We start from the raw sequence: 20,601 nt of genomic DNA on the forward strand, positions 1-20,601 counted from the left end.
AAAGGGATGATCTGCTGGTCGATAAATTGAATGATACTAGAAAAGAGAATACTAAGATAAGATTTATTACCTCGTATCACAATAGGGTAAATTACATTAAAAAGGCCTTTTCAAAATTTTGGCCAGCACTTAAAACTGATGAAAATATAGGTAAACTATTGGATGATTATCCAGCCTTTACATTTAGAAGAAGTCGTTCCTTGAAAAATATGCTAAGCCACAGCTCAATATCCAGTAATGAAAAAGCAAAGTTTATACAGGGTTTTTACACTTGTGGTAAATGCAAAGCTTGTAAGTACAGTTTTAATTGTAAGGAGGTGCATTTTCCAGGAACATCAAAACCATTTATAATAAGAAAGCATGTTTCATGCACATTGGATTACTGTATTTATGCTTTAAAATGCCCATGCAATAAATTCTACATTGGTAGTACAATACACATAGCAAAAAAAACGCATTTTACAACATTTTAGAGCAATTAGGAATTAAGATAAATCATATCCTGTGGCAAGACATTTCAAGGAATATCATGACAAAAATGAAGATAAACTACAGTTTATGGTTCTTGATAGGATCACAATGAAAATGAGGGGTGGCAACAGGACTTTGGACCTAAGAAAATTAGAATCACGGTTGATTGTCAAATGTAACACAATGGAACCGATTGGAATGAACAAGGATGAAGAATTATCTGTACATTTATATTGATTGGTCATGAAACTAATAGCAGTTGTAGAGAGAGTATTAGTAATTTGTTTTGAAAGTATATGATTTATTTAAAGTTATAATGTTAATAATGTTTTCCCATTTCCATTTTCCTTGGCAGGGGGTTTGATTGACCAAACGACAAAGAAAAAAAGCAATAAAAGCAAAGAGCTATTATATCTACAAAATTAAGGGACTATATGAACAGGTATAAGTAGGAGGACGACCAGTGACACTATGAGAGGTATGAGTATTTAAACAAGCTAAGGAGTTGATGTAACTTCTTGATTGAGAACTGTATAAAAAGTAAGATGATCATTATGTGTTTGAAAAATATGGCAATACTTAATGGGTTATACTAAAATGAGACAGTATCCCCAGTGGTAGGAACACATTTTAAGATGGCTGCCAGGTGTGCATGTACTAAATGTAGTCCGCTTTTTGTGTTTATGTTTATATTATTATTTATAATGGAAAGGGAAATGGGTTTGTGAATATCTCTGTGAGCAAGGGAGCTGAGTCTCCTGAAACGCGTTAGAGAATCTCTTTTAGGCATTTTTGTTTGTTTGCCTTATTAAAAGATATTTTCCGTAACCAGCAAGTGGCTGTGACACTATCTTATTTTCAAGAAGTATTTTGCTGATTTATTAGGGTTCGCAACCCTGTTACAGCCTGCCGCCTTGGAGCTGACTTATTTGCGGTGTTTTAGACTTTGAGATATATATATATATATTTATTTATTATTTATTTTTATTTTTTGGAGGTGATTCCGGACACCAGAAATGTGTTCCAGGATCAGAGAGTATCTTTCAGGGTGGGACAGAAAACCAGCCACATGCACAACACATACATAGTAGCACACATACAAAGAAACATTTCAACAAACGCACATGTGTACAACCACTCCCACCTCCTGAAACGAACAAGGTCTTTACCTGTCCCAATCCAGCCTCTGTTCTTCTTGGCTACAAAGTGGTTAATGCTTGGTTATCATATAATCCACTCGGTCTACTGCAGTCTTATACACTAGGGACTCCACTCTGGCTATTTTTGGATCTTCTGTTTAGGCCCAGTTTTCACAGGTACTCAATGATTGTAATAGCAGGCCTTGAAACAAAAAAACTAAAGAAATTCCATGTGACTTTGTTAAATTGAGAGAGGAGACAGATGGTCATGGTGTAGGTACCAAGGCCAACAATGTGTGTTTGTATGTATGGCTGTGGTTGTATTGGTTTGGATGGCAGTCACTCCAAGGATACAAATGTGTGTAAAGCTTTCATCTCCATATTGGCTAGACCCTCTAGATTATGTACTGTACTGGCATGCACTTCAGAGAGCTAACATAAAGCTATCTGGAAAGCCCACCTTGCTTTCTTTCTTTAGAAAATTGATGGTGCTCATAACTCTGCTAAGAAAATATTTTCTATTTTCAAATTTCTGACTCATTGCACACTCAAGGCGCTCATTTCTCCTGTCCCGGAGGTGAGATGTAATGAATTGGCAGATTTCTTTTCTAATATAATTGAAGACATCTACACTACTTTCCCAACTGAGGTCCTGAATGATAAGCCCCCTCCCACTACTTGGCAAGAAAACACCAGTGGGCCCTGTTTGTCCTCCTTCAATTCAATTCTCTTGTAAGATTTTAATGGTCTTCAAACCATTAAATGAGGCTCTCCTTTTACTCCAGCACGGCTTTGGTTTTTCATTTGTTTTCGTGTTGATGTTCTCAGTCTTACGATGTCCCCTGCAAAGCCGCCACAGGCCTGGAAACATGCAGAGGTGCTAGCCTAGTTAAAAACGCCATCTCTATATTCCACCAAACTAAAAACCTTTCACTCCATCTCACACCTCCTGCTAATTGAAATAACTGTGGAAAAACACATTAGCTGAGAACTGCCCGACCATCTTGAATCATATGACCACCTGCATTCCTCACAGTCAGGATTCTAACCACATCACACAATGAAGTCCACTTTCTTAGAGGTCACAGAAGAACTCAGGTGACCCGCAGATCAAGGTGGCACAGCGGCACTCATCCACTTTTAACATGGTGTCATAAGGAGTGCGGGATTTGCAATAGGGCTCTAAAGTGGTTTAAATCTTTTCCGGAGATTCGCTGCTTTCAGGTAGCTACAAAGCTTTTCTCATTTACATCACAGCCAACAGTCTTCAGTGTCCCTGAAGGATCATCATTGTGTCCAATGCTTTCCAGCATATGCGTCCGCTCTTGTTTGGAGGCATTGAGCCTTATACTAGCTTACACTCGCTTCTCATGCATATGACACTCAGCTTGTCGGCTGGGAAGCCCTGCTGGGGCCAGTCATGCACTTTACAAATCTCATTAACCTTAACAATAAATGACAGAACATTGGCGATCTACCGTTCTGAGTCTCCTTGTTAACAACAAGTTATTAATGTAGGTTTGAGCCATGGAAATGTTTTAAAGAAACCACAGTCCCTGTTATTGATTCACAATCATATTGAAATATGAATGAATCATAAGTTAACGTTGTACATATCTCAGAGACTTCACGGCTAGATGTCATCACTATACTAAACAAGAAATTATTATGTATTTGCCTGTTCACTTTGAGAAGGCCAGACTTCAATTTTATAAAGTTTTCATAATTAATTATTTGGTCAACACTTGCTGTACTGTGGAAAATGAGAGTGGAAAAGTGAAGCCCCAGAAGTCCTTGACAAATATTTCAGGAGAATTTATCGAGGCCTTTCAGTACGAAAAGAAAGTGACTTAATTAGGTTGATCACTTTGTTCCATAGATATGGTGGGCTCTCAATATTGTTTCAATGGCATACAAAAGATTTGGGTGTGGTGGATAATTTCTATAATTTTGTAAGGGGTAGCGCTAGTCGGTGCACGGAGCTCACTAGATCTTGCTTTAGAAGGAGCTACTGTGGTGCTTAGTAGTTGATGCCTTGCACACAAACGAGTGCTGCTTGGGAGTGATCTAAAATGGATGATTTCAACTCTGTTTTTTTCAGACTGGAATCTGCGTAAGCCCCTCAACAATTTCTTACCAGCCCGCAGTAATGCATCAATGGCTGTATCTATATCACTGGATAAAGAGGCAAGGTCCTCCTTAGCAAGGTAAAAGGTAGGGACTAACATTATTGGAGAGTCATTTTGAGAGTTTCTTGTCTGCCACACCATAACAAGGAATTTGGCCGTTATGTGCGATGTCATTTATTTCCTTTGCACTTCCTTTACCATTTCTGCCAACACGTTTGTAATGATTAACACCCACAAATGTTTGCGGGGATCAACTGCCGTGTCAGGTCAGTAACTTTATTTATTGCTTCTAGACAATCAACGTTAAGCAGTTTGCATTCTCGATTCGGACTGAAGAACTAGTAGCTGTTTTAATTCATATGAAGAAAACAAGAACGAAAAAACATAAGGACAACCCCTAACAGAGTAAAGTGTCCACATTGGTGAATGGAAAGATAAGCCCTTCCAGATAGAGCACTAAAACAAATAACGGAGATCTAGTCCAGCTCTTGAAAATGAACTCAAAATTGGGACACCCTTTGATTCATACAAAGCTACCAAAAAACATTTAATATATAAAAGTAGGTTAAAAGACGATACCATGTGTTGGAAGGGGATACTGTCTAACTTAAAATGATTATATTCAGGTTTAAGTTCACGATTCAAAAATCCACTGTTCACAATAAATGGACTTTAATTAGACTTACCACTGGGCTGCAACAATGGACTACTGATCTTTGGTAAAAACGAAAAAACTTACAGTGTAACCATATTACTTTTTTCACTGAGTAGAGTGACCAAAGCTTGATATAAAATTGTCTAAATGGATAGAGATTGACAATCATTTGAGTATTCACTGAAAAAACTTGCACCATGAAGCTCTCTTTTTGGCTCCTTCCTTTCTTTCTGTACTGTTTGCAAAGTGGTGTTTTGACCATGGCGGTCAGCACAAGTTGTTGTGTGTGCGGTGCCCGTTGGTAACTAACTGGTGAATTTCACTGGTTTGTCGAGGTTGAGTCAGAACCATACATTTTTAAATGTGTTTTTTCAGTGAATTTCAATTTTTGTGTTTGGTACTTAATTTCCAACTCCCGCTGGGTTGGCAGTAGGGCCAGGACTGCATCCAACTTGCAGTGAGCATCCAGCCACCGTTGCAGAGGCTGAGCACAGGACCTGTGCGAGAAAGTGTCTCTTTTGATATGGTTACCCCCGCATTGCCCCCAGCCCTCCTACACACACACACACTTTTTGCCTGGTATTTGATGTGGTTTCAAAGTTGTTAGCTCCCAGGCTGCCTGCTAACCAGGTTACCTGGGCCAGATCTCTTTCCCAAGGCTGTTGTGATGCATTCGGCACAATAGGCAACACCTTTATCTGCCACTATAAGTCCCTAGTAAATGGTACTTAGGTACCCAGGGTACTAAGGGTAGGCCCTTCGAGGACAGCAGCACAGATTGTGCCACCATCTGGGATCATTCATCCAAGTGCACCAAGTACTGCCATTACAAGTTGAGTGTCCTGGTGCAATCCTAAAAGGCAAACCTGACATGGCACAGAGCCTGTTCGACCTGTCCACTACACACTGCACGCAATATAGGTAAGACACCCCTTTGGCAGGTCTTCCATCCCCAAGGCAGGGTGCACTATAATGCATGTGTGGGCATACATGCATGAGCAATATGCCGCTACTGTGTCTTGGCCAAAGTAAGTGAACAGAGCAGCCATTTTAAATGCATGTCAGTACGAGTTTCACAGCTGCATGATGGCCACTCTAAACTCTGGGTTGATTGGTATCAAACAACTCAGAACAATAAATCCAAACTGGTACCAGTATTGGATTTATTGGAAAATGTACCCAGGGGTCACCTTAGAGGTGCTCCCTGCAAAAGCTCATTAACCCTGCCATGGTTACTGGCCGGTCATAACCAGCCTACCACCACCAGACAAGCTTCTGGAACCCTGGGATGAGGGCCTGTGCTCAGAAAACAAAACCATTCCTGGGCAGATGTGTTACACCTCCTCCTCCAGGAATGTGTAGTGTCCTGCCAGCGAGCATCAAAGGGCTTGCTGCCTCTGAAACTCGACCTCCAGCTATGTTGCTAGCAGCAGATGGTCACCCCCGTTGCAAAACCCCACTTTTGACTGGCGCAACGGTGGGAAAATGCATAAAGGACAGGAGGCGTGGCTACTCCCAGCCTGCACCACCCCTAAGGTTTTGCACGTGAGGTGACCTCTCCCTTTCATGGTTCTCCATCTTGCATGGTAGGAAAATAACTTATTAGGGATAGTGAAGTGACTTCTGCCCACAGGAAGTGGTCACATAGTGGATGTAGCCACCCTAAGATACAATGACCCATTGGACACTTCTAGGGTCTCCCCTAAACGCCCAGTAAGTGTAGTATTTAGTGGCCAGCCCTTGACCTTCAGATCTGATTCCAAGGAGATAAGAAGGCCAGCAACACAGAAGTCCCAAGGCTCAAGAACTGCATTCCTGCTGCACAAAGAAAAGGGCGCTAAACCCTGCCTGCTGCACCGGGACTCAACAATGGCCGCTGAGGGGTTGCATGTATATTGGACAGACTCTACAAAACCCTAGAGGACCGCCACCCTTCTGAAACTTGCCAAAGATCTCCCTCCAGAGTGAAGGCATGACTCCCTGCAACAAAGAAGCAAAAGACCAGTGAAGTTCAATTCACTGCCCGCATACTGACCAAGGAACCGGACGCAGCAGCCAGACCAACTTCCACCTGATGGACCCAAAGGAAAAATCCTGCAAGTGTGTCACGTCTGGCAAACTGCGCCCTCCAGTGGCTGAACTGTGAAATAGCCAGGGATACTGTACCCAAAGGACACCGAGAAGAAACTACCACTCCGGACTCCTAAAGGACCAGGAGCAAGCCCAAGTCAAGGGACGTCAGGACACATAAGAACCACCTCCCAGAGTGGCTCTGCTGACCTGCAATCCGCCCACAAAGTGACCTGCCTCCTGCTTCCAAGGGCACACAGCTCTTAGCTAACCGATCTGCTTTGTACCCGGCCTCCTTGGTCCCTGCACCAGAGAACCAGCTGTGCTCTAAGGGACCCCCCCACCCCTTGCGACCTCTAAACTCCAGGGGTACCCACCAAACTCACCCTGAAGACCGCCTGTGCATTGCTTTTCCAAGTGGCTCCACGCAGTGTTCCTGCACCAGCTCCAAATACTTTTCAGCAGCTGCTCCTGCCAAAACCAGGAGCCACCCGAACTTCCCCCGCTGGTCCACAGGACATATCAACGAACTCGACCTAAAAACAAAAGTAAACATGGGTAAACACATTGCCTGATTTTATATGCATTTTTAAAAGTTTCCTCCCATTGATTCCTATAGTGTGTAATTAAGCACAAAAAAACTATTTTTTCTCAACTTTGAAAAAACATAACTTTAAAAGTACTTACCCGATTTTGATGATCTTGGTCTTAAAAATGTTATAAAAATCTGAAGTATATTTGTAAATTGGTCTTGAGTTATTCTTTTGAGTGTGTGTCCACATCTATTGATACTGTGAGTACAACAAATGCTTAGCACTTCTCCAAAATAGGCATAACTGCTTGAATGAGCTACAATAAAAATTAAAGCATTAGGTGGTCTACCTTTTACCTCTGTAAACCAAGGTGGAGTTGCTAGGACTCTCTGCACAGTGCACATCCTTTTTGTACACTATATAGAGAGCCAGACTACTACAGCCTGGTCAGCAGCCATACACTTTTGCCCAAGCCACTGCTGTCAGCCAACTCCCTATGCAAATAGTCTTCAGCTGTGCACAGCAGAGTTTATCAGGGGGCTTGCTATGTAGCTTACCCCTTTCCATTTGCCACACCCCGTTGCATACAGCATTTGAACAGCACAGTGGGGGTTTGTCACAGGGCCTTGGCTGAGGCTGGGTCCTGTGGCCTTTCCTCAACCGTAAGTTAAACCTGGCTGTGCACAGCCTTTGTCCATATGAAGCGGGGTTGAGCACATGGCAGGCCACGCATCCCACTCATTGCAGTCAGCCTATTCCCCACATCAAACAGTCCTTGGATGTGCTAAGGAGGGGTTGGGAACAAGGGCTTGGTCTTTGCTGTATTGAGATATGTATTAAAAGGAGGAGTTGGGAATAAGGGCTTAGTCTTTGCTGTATTGAGATGCTTATTAAATGAAAACACTTCACGTTCAATCCTCCCTTAACTTTATTTTCCCCCCTGCATGTACCTTCACACAACTGGGCATGCCAAACCTTAGTTGACTAAACTAGTAGACTGTTGCATTTTGAGTAAATCCATCCACAGGATGAAAAGTTCTAGGCAAATCAAAAAAATTATTTTAAAGGAATGTGTGTCTCACTCATAACTATACAGTGGCAACTGCCACTGTGTAATGTTTATTTTGTATGTTTGTATGCAGTGCAGGTGTGTGTATATGCACATTGGTGGACGTCAAACATACTATAATCACCAATTAATTCACTTGTTTCCTGTCTATCTGTATGTGAAGAATACCATTCCCTTTTAATTGGGTATAATAAATAATATGTTGAAGAATATTCATGTGTAGTCAAAGAAAACTTCCAATCCATGAAGACTGCATAGGCTGCTGTCAATTTACAACTTTGTGGTGACAATTCACCCTCACACATGCTGATGTGTGAGGCCATTTATTTTCTCGTCTGTATTATTACCAAATAATATCTACAAATATGAGGGTGTGGCCAGCCATCATGGCTGCATGGACGTGATTCGCACAATCTCCACGGCATTCACAAATTAAATGAAGTATTGGGGCACCCTGACTCACTGCTGTCAGCCCCCTCATGCTCAAGGAGTGACCATGATTGAGTGGGCATCAGGAGGGCATCGACTCAACCGCCCAGAGAGCTGAGAAAACTTGATTTGACCCAGGTGCTGCTGCGGTGGCCGGCTGCTTTGAGGCCCTGGGCGGCTACTCTGCTTTGATGCGACTAATATCGTGAATATTCTCCCCCTTCCCTGTCACTATTGAGGGAAAAGTCTGAGGTTATCAGGGAGACCAGATGGCCCGCTGAGCTGCCACGACCCTGAGACCACCATTCACGGCGCCGGTAACAAGCTGTGAAATAGCTGTACACTCCTTTCTGCACCCATCTGCTCAACGAACGTGGCCCTTCTGACGAGCTGGCTTCCCACAGCTAATCAAAGTCGGGCCCACTTATCATTGCCTGGCCCATATGAGTAGCAAGCAGCAGAGGACCTGACAGTATGAAGCTTGACCTTCCTGCCTGACTCAGTAATGGAGGACGCGCCATGTGGCAACCTTGAGAGTTCTGGATACATCAATGAAGCTCCAGCTCTCGGCACTATCCTGCCTGACTACACCCAATTACAATCATCGCAGTGAGTACTGGATCCATAATGCACTTCAGGGTCAAGGCAGACTCGCAGGTTACATTAAAGGACTCTCCAATAATCTGATCGCTATTGAGTGCATATTTATTGCAGAAATATATCACGCTCAACCAAGTGGGGACCCCAAAGCTCCATCTTTCTATCAAAGCACACAGGAGCCCACACTTTTATCATAGAGCATGGGGACACAGTGCTGCAGAGATAAATTGAATGCTAAGATGGCCACCATGTTTAACTGAGACCCTCAGCTCAATTCTATTGGGCTAATATTATTTGCATTTGCACTTCATCTGCACCATTGACCTGAGACTCGCTATCGTGAACCAGAAAGATTAAAGAAGTGCAGTAAACCCCACTAGTTCCAGGGGGCCCCGCCAACAACTGGTGCTTCCGACAAGGACTGACTGCTTCACTACTGGGAGCAACACAACATATGCAGGGCGTACTAGTTACTCTAAGGCTCACCAACGATCAGGGTTGATACAGCCGAGGCTACATATTGTGCAGGGGCTTCATGGAAAATATATAAAAGACCTTCTAGCTATCCCCCCGCCACTCCTAATCTCTGGACCAGCAGTCCTGATCTACATACCACCAAAAAAATCCCAAGCAAACCGAGTCTCTATTTTCAACTGAAGGAAACATGCACCCTGTGCACCCCGTGTTGCCAGTAGACGGCTTTATGGCCCTAACAAAAATAGACTACCTCTCCTCTCTACAAGACTTCAAGTTGCAGAAATAACTTCAATCAAAGCCTCCTTGGAGGCTCTACAGATGGATCTCACCTCCAAACTCAATACCTTACAACAAGAAATGGACTCCATAGGAGCTTGAATGCTAGATCTAGACACTGTCAGACTCTGGAACAGAGGGTGCACTATTTAAAAGACTTGTCAGAGGATCTTAGGGACCATGTTCAAGCCACACTACTTAAATGCAAATACATTGAGAATGGCTCCAGAAGTGACAACATTGGCTTAGAAAATCTAGAGGAGGATGCGTAAGGTCCTGACCCGGAGGCCTTCGTGGTTGTCATGTTCTCAGAGATTCTGGGTGAGAAAGGTCCTAGAGTTAAATTGGACAGAGTCCACCGAGTTGGCTCAAAACCCCAAGGGGAAGGGAAACTCCCTAAAGATGTCCTATAGAAAGTCTAGTCTTTCAAGTTAAAGACGCCGTACTGCAAGCACCACGAAAAGTAGAGGAGATATTTTTCCAAGGTGTCTCCAGCTCAATATACCAGGATGTGGCTCCGGCAAACCTAACTCTACGAAACCCATGACTGACAAATTACGCCAAGAGAACATTAGATACAGATTGACCTATCCTCTGGCCTTGCCTTTACTTTAATAAATAAAGCATACCATCTCTCAGACCTACGAGAAGCGGTGACTCTACTTGAAGTGCCAATCCCTGAACAAAGTCAACCTGAAGAACGTTTAGAACAGACCAAAAATTCCAAGACTAGCTCCGACCAGAGACAAAGGCTCCCACAACGACATCCTAGACAACAGGGGAAACGCTGGGCCCGAGGATAAAATGATTCTAGGCTAACAGTCCAAGGTTTTCAGACTGTTACACACTAGACATTTGGTTCTGTCATGAAAGACTTTACTATTCCCTGCTATGCACCTGCACGGTATGCCCAAATGCGGATGCGCCCAAATTTTTCCTTGAGTACAACTGCCTTTGATACTCCTATGTCATGCGGGAGGCTCATTATTAGTTGTGGTATCTGGTGCTACTGGGGGACCATGAGGACATATCACTGTTCCCTGTATTACCTGGACTTTAGGCTATGAAAATATGAATGCCATATGTGGTATATTATGTGCCTACTCCTACAATCTGATCTGTTCTATTAAGACCTAACTGTTGGGCAACTAGGTTCCCAAATATTTCTGTTTTATTGTTCAATTGTTATTTAATGAGTGGGCCCTTTGTGATCTGCGAGCGAGGGGCCAAGGAGGAAGCACTGGAGAGAGGGAAAATTCCCGTAACCTGGAGAGGGGCAGATTGGGACCCCCCGAGGAACTGCTAATTACAAACCCCGATAATGGTGTTGAATATCCTAACCTGGAATATCAAGAGGCTTAACTCCCCAGCCAAAAGGCACAAATTGTGGAAATACATTCTCATTAAGAGATACAACATTGTGCTGCTACAAGAGACCCACCTAAAGTGCAGCGATGACCACAGTCTACGCAATAAAACTTACCCCCAAACATATCTTAGACTTGAGCAAGGTACTGTGAATCTTTGGACTTATCTATGCCAGCTTCGCTAGATGCGCTGCTTTTAATTCTCGCTTTCACATACTGTGTTTTTATATGCATGCCGTAACCAATCTCCCAGACGCCCGTGTTCAGTGGCTGATGACAGATTCTTTTTAATAACTGCACCTATTTTTACGCCTCATATTGCACTGTGACCCTATATATAAAATGTATTTTTAAACCCTTACCAGTCATCTAATTTTGTCGCGCTCCTGCAGTGCCCGGTATATTTGATACGGTAGAAACTTTTGCCTCCATTTTCTACCTTTGTCATAGGGTCCCCCTCTGGTCCCCCATCTGGGTGACGGTCTAGTTGTTGGCCTCAATAGCTGAATCCCCTATTTAGAGCTTCATGCACCAAGCGCGCAGCAGACGCGTGCAGCAAGCGCGCCAGTGGCAAGCCAGTCTGCGCCCGGCCGCGTCCGACAGAGACCAGAGGCCACCCGGAATGTTCCACTTACTACAAAAGGATTAACTTACTCCAGACAAGACCTATTAGCGCTTAATAACTTTGTCTCAGACCCTGCCCACCAGACCATACTTCCAGATTCTCCCAGGATGACATGTAATGTCTGCACCTGGACTCCCCAGGATACCTTTCCTGCTCCTTCCGGAAACCCTGAGACACAATTGCCAAATTTTTATTACTTAACTGTCGATCTTTATCAGCTCACTATATACAAATGTCTTCAATTTTAGAAGACTATCATCCAGATGCTCTATTCCTAACGGAAACATGAGTTAACAAGGGGATACTTTTAGAGGTTGTCATGGCACTGCCCCAAGACTATTCCATCCACCGACGGGATAGGCCTCATACTAAAGGTGGGGGGATTGCCATCATTTACAAAAACTCAATCAAGTGATCCGTCTCCTCTTTAGAGATCCCTGACTGTGAATGTCTCCCCTTTTCCCTATCCCTAAATGCTACTTATACCCTATCTGGACTACTTATCTACCGGCCTCCGGGTCCTCATGGGAAATTTCTACAAGCCCTACCTGACGCAGTAGCAGGTCTGTCCGGTAAAACCTCCAACTTCACAATTCTGGACGATTTTAACATTCATGCAGAGGATGAGGACTGCCCTGCATCTAAGTCCCTACTATCCGAACTAGTCTCATTAGATCTCACAGAGATGATTAAAGGCCCTACCCACATCAAATGACATACTATTGGTCTAGTTTCCAGCAATCTCCCTAATTTAGTCTGTAATGTCCCTCTTCCTCTCATTTGGACTGATCATTATCCGTTGTCTTTTATGCTTTCCTCTCCTCGTTCCTCCCCTTTATATTCCAAGTAAAGCGTTGCTTCAACAATGGGCCAAACTTAACCACACAGATTGACTACATACTCTACACCTATCACAACCCGCAGGCCCTCATTGCTCGCCTGTTCAATTTTCGAGATTGAGATGCAGTGTTGCAATCTGTACATCTGAGGGGACCACCAAATTTTGTGGGTCAACTAATCGCTGTTTTCCCGTATTATACCCAGAATGTCCAGAACCATGCAAGACCTTTCTCGCCATCAACAAGCGACTGTGTGACTTAAACCTGTGCTATAGCCTGATGTGCCTGGCAAAGCTATGGATAGTACATGATGGGAAAGTTCTTTTTTTTTTTTTTTTACTACAGGGCGGATGACGCCAGCGACTGGGTGAACACGGTAGCAGGGGCACATACACCAGGCATGGGCAAAGTCCGGATCAGCACCTACGAACATGCAACCCCTCTCGTCCCGCATGTGAAGGAACAGTAGGACCGTATTGAGGTGTGCTCGGAACGCACCTTTAGAGACACAGACATTGTGTTCCCACATGGGTGACTGTTTGATGAGCCAACACAGTGACCCTGGAACAGGAACAGACAGTGCTGAGGACTGAATATAAAAATATAAGTGAGTGTAATAAAAAGGAAGGTGGTAAGGAAAAAAAAAGAAAGAGTAGCTGTAGACTGGCTACCTGCTACCTCCAGTCCTTATAAAACTGCTCTAGTGGAGCGGATACTCTGGAGATAGATTGTGAATGTATTCCCTTGCTTTGAAACACTGCCTGATAGATGGCGTCTGAAGGTGTGACGATCCAGAGGAGCGGCCAAGATGGGGATGATTGTATTGGCGCACACTCAAATGGCAGTGGCAATAGGGCTCCAGGAACAAATGCAGGGGGGACTGTTTTGAGACTTCGTCTTGCAGCCTCCATAGTGTTCTCTATCATAGCGCCTAGTTGTGTAAAGGTTATCAAATTAAATTGACAAATGTATGTAATACTGGGAATAGGGCAGAACACACCAGTTCATGCACTGCCAGTGGAGGATGCCAGATATGGAGAGCGGTGGGGCGGGCAAATTATATTAACTGCATTCTTGCTGACATGCATTACATTATTGTTTTAAAGGTAAAATGTTTAACTTTAAAACGGTAATGTAATGCACGTCGGCAATGAAGGGCATACATACAAAATATAAACACATATAAAGTACATTAAAAAAAAAAAAAGAAAGAAAAGTAACTTACCTTGCTGCACGTCCTCGCTCCGGTCCCGGAGTTCTCTTCTCCAGCCTGGGCACAGCCAACTCCACTAACCAATCCTGCCACTGCTCTTATAGCATGAGGGTAGCACCAGGGTTGGATGGAGTAGGCTCCCTCAGGGCTCCAAAGTGCACTGGGGACCTGTGTTTGTTCTCAAGACAGCTGGGCTGAGAGGTATAAAGTGCACACATCTGGCTGGTCGTTGCAAGACTGCCGGCCAAAGAGACATGCACACTTTTATTTTTCATCCGGGGGCTTTTTCATTTGTGGCAACGCTCCTCTGCCATAACGGTGCCCCTGTGCACTGCCTATCTATAGAGGTGGTGGGTTTATTGGGGGAATGATGACTTGTTCTTGTTAATGGTTCTGGATCAAACTAGCTACATATGGGATTGGGGGGGGGGGCGGTGTTGTGGGGGGATGATAACCACCGTAAAACTGGGAATGGCCTTATCTAGATGCCCAGACATTGGGATGTCTCCCCGTTACAAGAAGTATGCCGGATGAAGTATTCAAAGTCCTAACGTGGAATGTAAGGGGATTAGCGACATTGAAAAAAAAGGCAGACTTATCTTGAGTGATACCATGTCTCCATATCTTTCCTACAAGAGACTTGTGTGGGGAGATTGCAACCCCAGTCTCTGTAAGAGATGAAGGGGCAATTGTATGCAACCTCGCATTCAGGGTATGCCCGGGTAGCCCTGGAGTGCCCTTTCATAGTAATTCACATGTGGTGGACCCGGAGGACCGCTTTGTCATCCTATGGGGAGACCTTGATGGGCGTGAAATATGTCTGCTAATTGCATATGTGCCTAATAATGCTGGTAACAGAAGGCTGTAATTGTATGCTTGATGGAATGCTAGAGCATGACCTGCCCCACAGTAACAAAGCCGCACAGAACAGGACAACTCCTAGATGTAATACATGGACTACAGCTAATAGACATTTGGAGGCAATGCCAAAGGACTGTAAAAGTGTTCTCCTGCTATACCCCGTGCTACGGGAATACAAATAGCTGTTTAGACTGTCTAGTTTTGCCTGAGTTGGCGCGACAGACAAAAGAGGTTTCATATTTAGCACACTATCTTTCGGACCATTCCCCCTCTACTACTAGTCATAGGAAGGGAAAGAACTTGCCCCGCAATACTGTTGTGACGTTGGCGAGCAGAGGCCCAGACTGACCCTCCGTTTGAGGCCACGATCCGAGAGGCACTAGCTCACTATTTTCGAGAACTGGGGGAGCTCGAGTTGTAGAGCTCATGACTGGGAAGCAATGAAAGTTGTGATAAAAGGGTGTAGCCTTAAGCCCAAATATGGATTCTGGAAGCAAGTGGTGAGTGATAATACCCAAGGAGAATCTCAGATCCCAGATATAGAGAGGGAATTACACTCTAACCCTCAAACGATGAGCAACTGGCAACATGCATTTGAGGGTTTACTAGATGACTGGCATAGACTAGAAAAATCTACATATAAACTATACCCTCAGAGATTACAAGCAGTGGGTGATAAGACACGAGCGATGTTGGCATGCTTAATCCATCAGCAAGAACTCGAGGACCAAATATTAGTATTGCATGATGGGAATGGTGCCCTGGTTAAAACCCAGTTCGCGATTAATGAGTTTTTTCATGCTCACCTCATTAGGGCCTATGCCAGTGGCGCTAGGGGCCTGACGAGCATCACTAAGCCTTTTATAGGGAAATACTTATCCCACCACTGGGAGTAGAACGTGAAACTATGGAGGCCCCTCTTACAAGAGAAGAACTCCTGGCAACCATTCAATTGCAAAAACCAGCCAAGATCCCAAGAGGGGTTGGCCTCCCCGCAGAATTCTATCATAAATTTGCTGACGTCAGCACAGATAAATTACTGGAGGTGTATCAGGAGGCAGTGCAGCGTGGATGCCTCCTGGCATCTATCTATGCGGGAGGCTTTCATAGTGCTGGTTCCTAAGTAAGGCAAAAACCCAGTTGAGGCCTAATCATATAGACCACTCTCTCTCCTGAACGCCGACATAAAAATACTGAGCCGACTGCTAGCCACGTCTGCTACCATCTCTTAGGACACTTGTGCACAACAATCTATGTGATTTTATCCAGTAGAGAAGCACGACGCACAACATACGTAGATTGTCCCATGTGATCCAGCACCACACCTGAGCAAAAATTCCTATGCCCTGACATTTCTAGACATCGAACAAGCATTAAACTCTGTTGCGTGGGACTACCTCCGGGGTGTAGTAGAAAGGGAGGAACTGGTACCACAATTCATTAAATGGATAAAACTGTTGTACAATGATCCGAATGCTAGAGTACAGATGGGCAAAGTGGTCTCTCCCTCATTTCAATTGGGACAGGGAATGCGGCAGGGATGCCCCCTGTTGCCCATGCTCTTTGCCCTAGATATGGAGCCTGTAGAGGCAATGTTGCACGTGATGCAACCATGGGGCATTCCAGTGGGTGCGACAAAGCATGTTGCATCTTTATGCGCTGATGACGCGTTAGCTTATTTGCAAAACCCTGCAGTATCTGTACTGTTGCTCTGACGTGTGTTAAAGAGGTTCAGAGACATATCAGGCCTGTGAATGAACACTGACCAGTCCCATCTAGTACTAATGGGTTTGCTTTCTGTACAGATCCCTGAGGCACTACCGGAGGAGGGACTCCCCTGGGGGATGGAGGGTTATACTCTATTTGGGCATCAGAATTGCTTATATTCGCAGACGTTCTTGGTGCTGAATCTGGGCAGAATCCTGGAAGGGCTTAAAAAGTCAATACGATTTTGGAAAGATCTCCCCCTCATTAATGGACAGTATCTCACTAGTTAAGATGGTGGTGTTACCGCGGTGTCTCTATACCCTACAAGGGACCTTTTACTAGATTCCCAGAACGTTCTTCATAGAGCTTAATAAACTACTTGTTGACTTGCTCTGGTCCAGCAAAAGAAAATGGATAAGCCCTTCCATGTTGAAAAAACAGATCTGGGACCAGTGGGGGGCAGCGGGGGAGGGGTAGTGTTTGGGGGGGGTTGCGAATGGAAGTACCTAACATTGAGCTGTCCTGTTTAGCCATTCAACTTCAACACTTGGTGCACTGGCTAGATGATGAAGAAAACTGGGATAAGAGACTGCTAAAGGGCACTCATGGAGCACACATGGTCCCTGAATTCCTCATGAATGGTGCCCAGATATCGACTGAGATGCCGGCCTGATATGACACATGGGCCAGGTGTGGGAACGTGTGATGATGAATGTCCTGCATCATGCACACTGCGCGTGTAATATGTCACTCTGGAGCTGAAACCATTAGCGACCCTGGAGGAGGTGATGTCAGTGAAAAAATGGCAGTAACGTGGCTGTGAGGTATTAGGGAACTTATACCCAGGTGGCCAATTCCCTATACAGGAAGAGGCCACAACCTTGTTCACGCTCCGTGCAGGTCAATGTTTACAGTACAAGATATTTGCAACAGCCGAAGGGATAAGGCCTTGTTTTCCAGTGGAGCGGGTGCGTCGCAGACACTGACTGCGAGGCTAACGCTCACTGGGGGACATAGACTACTATCACTTCTGTACCGTGTGCTTAGAGATGACCTTCCCGAAGAAATCCCAAGCTGTAGATGGGAGGAGTAGATGTGAGGAGGCGAATGATGCATTGTTTACAGAAAAAGACTGGGAAGAGATCCATCTGGGGGTCCGCACCATCAGGTCAAACGCCTGCTTCAAACTTATACAACACAATGTACACCAGGCCTATCTCGCGCCCAAGATATTACATTCGCTTTACGCTGATTAATATACTACATTTGGGGCCCTTACGGCGGACTTAACACAAGTGGTATGGAGCTGCCCCGTAGTGAACCCCTATTGGAGGTATGTAGTACAAAGCCTGAATTATGCAGCTGGATGGGAGGTTCTGCTTGCCCTACATGAGATTCTTCTGGGTTTTCTCCCTGCCCCGGATGCTAAGAAACTCAACTGTCGATTTTTGTTGCTGGATTTACTCCTGGCAAAGAAACGCATTGCTATCAGATGGAGAGGAACATGACCCCCAAGTTATGCTGAATGAATGCTAAATATATTACTGAATGGACAGTGGTTGAAGCAGTAAGAATGAAGCACGTGAGACGCGATGAACGCCTTGGGGATGACTTGGAATCATGGGACCAGATAGTGGCAGATCAGCGCGCTATTAATGGGATGCCTGCGGAGATGGGGAACTAGCCTATAACGAGAGGACATACATATGGAATGGGTTTTAATTGGACAGCTGGCTTTGTAGGTTGTACTCTCTGACAGCCGAAAAAAGAAGACAACACTGTGAATAACAAACTTACGCGACATGCTAGAGGTTCGCCTTGTACAGACCAGCTGTTGCTAAATAGACCACATGTAACTCTAGGACAAACCCTCAGATTGATCTGTATGTAGGGGGTGGGAGAAGTTAGGGAAATTTCTTGAGTAAGTCGCATGCTGTTGTGATATAGTGGAGTACATCCTTCTGCCGAGTAAATGAGAGGCAATGTTTTGATCCTATGAAACTCAAAGTTTATTTTAAAAAAAAAAGTTTGACAATACATATCCACAAACATTTCAAGAGATAGAGTCAGAATGTACCTCCCCTGTTTTTGTGCATTGAATGCTAAGCTGTTTCCATTCTGGCTTGGATATGTGTATCTTCAGGAAACCTCCACTACCTTGTGTGGCCTCTTGGGGAAGAACTGTACAGGGCCAATATCACTACAACAATAGAGGATCCAAGTTGAAATGTATTCAAGACAGTCTCGAGAAGAGGCCAGACTACAAAATCACAATAATTTGTGTGCCATGAATCTTCTAATATCTTGGCTACCCAGAATCAGGGTCATAAATTATGTTGAAACTCTTCTTGACTCACAATGACAGACTTCCAGGGATTGCACATTAAAATCTTCTTGATACATTACCAGGCGGTTTGTGAATCTATAGTGGGGCTGTAAGTATTCCTGATCAAAATGTATTTTTTAGCAAACTTTAAGTGTGTAAGAATCCATAATAATATGTTATCCAATTTAGAGGCATCAATTTTGATATTAGCATGTTTGTTTAAGAGTTCTGTTGTCTACAGTTTTTCACTAATACGTCAAAAAAGCGAACACAACTGACCCGATCTGTATGTGCATTTTTTTACATTCACTGATGGCTTCTTCTAACAGAACTGCAACTTTTTGGGCTGACTACATTAGCCCAGTATTTGTTTCTGTTTATATTGGTGAGTGAGCCATTCAATATTACCAATCTTCAATATAGACTTCAGAAGGCTACTTGTAAGCCACCGGAATCCCTGAAATTAAGCAATGAACATTTTATAGAAAATGTTTTGCCTTCACAATCCTCCACCCACCAAAACCCAAAAGGAGAGCGGACATTCTCACCCAGCTCTAGTAGAAGAAGCCACACATGGAAGCATTCTCCAATTCTCATTCCATGCTGTACATTTCTTGTTCATTTGTAACTCTTGACATTAAGAAATTAAAAAGTCCATTCATAACATACAGTCTGATATACCTTTTCCCACTCAATATGCTGAACAGGACTACTAATTATACATTTTAGTAGAATTACAAATGTTATTTTGATTATTTACAATATAAGAGCATTGCTCACTTTTAGTTCATACTGTAGACTACTATGTTTCAACTGGGCTGTGTCTTCATCAATTATGCAGAAATCCCAGCCTGCAAATAATTTGTTGCAATAACTCTGAAATCGATCTTCATCATGTACCAAGCTTTGTTTAAAACCTTCTACAGACCTAAAATGAAAAAGAAACTTAATACAGTTTGACTGACTTTCAACACCAATGCAATTATAAATTATTAGATTATTTCAAAGTAGTTTCTAGTGCTATATAACCAACAAGAATAGACGCAATATGCAAAACCCAGATTAATACAAACTGTATACATAAAACAATAATAAAATATTTAAAAACAGAAATTGAGTTAAAGAGGAGACATTACACACTTGAAAACTTTGGAACGTAAATACCTCTGGCACCAGTAAATGTGACAGAGTTAAAGATACGTTGTAAATTGGGATCTTGAATAAGAAAAAACACAGTTGAAAAGCAACATAGCAGAAGAGCAAGATCAGTGTTGTATACTAATATAAAGGTTTTAATATGTAGTCCTATAACTTTCATTTATTTTATTTTGAGGAGAGGAGATCAAAGTCATAATCTGTTATACTCTAAGCAACTGAACTTCATGAGATCAAAAGGATATACATCTTTGTGTCAATGTTTCTTGAACACACTGCATAGTTCGTAAGTGATTCACACAGTTAATGAACCACTTGACGTCATTATGATGCATGCATTTACAAAGCAGAGAGGGGTAGCTTAGTCTCTTTGCCCCTCAATGCCTGCATGTATGGATACATACATGCAGGCATTGAGGAACAAAGACACTCAAAAGACGAATTCCCACTTTCAGACCAGCAGATACATGTGCATTGACAAAAGAGACTTTCGTAATCCTATGCAGTGTGGAGTCATGGAGGGATGTCTAGAGGTGTGGGAAGCAGGGGATAAAGTGCAGTGTTGAGAAGTGCCAGGTAAAGCACAGCTGAGGTTGTGGGTGGGCAGTCCCAGGTGAGAATGCTGAGGAAGTGAATGGCCCAGGTGACGCACAACTAAGT

General features: G+C 43.7%; 1 protein-coding gene across 1 annotated transcript in view; it reads right to left on the reverse strand.

Moving 5' to 3' along the window:
- TMC7 (transmembrane channel like 7) overlaps positions 1 to 20,601 on the reverse strand; it is a 304,277-nt gene that overhangs the window by 156,869 nt on the left and 126,807 nt on the right. Inside the window, exon 7 of the mRNA XM_069210233.1 lies at positions 19,567 to 19,714. Coding sequence (XP_069066334.1) covers positions 19,567 to 19,714 — 148 coding nt within the window. The remainder of the gene's footprint in view (positions 1 to 19,566; positions 19,715 to 20,601) is intronic.

Source organism: Pleurodeles waltl, chromosome 10, assembly GCF_031143425.1.
Source record: "Pleurodeles waltl isolate 20211129_DDA chromosome 10, aPleWal1.hap1.20221129, whole genome shotgun sequence".
Classification (NCBI taxonomy): Eukaryota; Metazoa; Chordata; class Amphibia; order Caudata; family Salamandridae; genus Pleurodeles; species Pleurodeles waltl.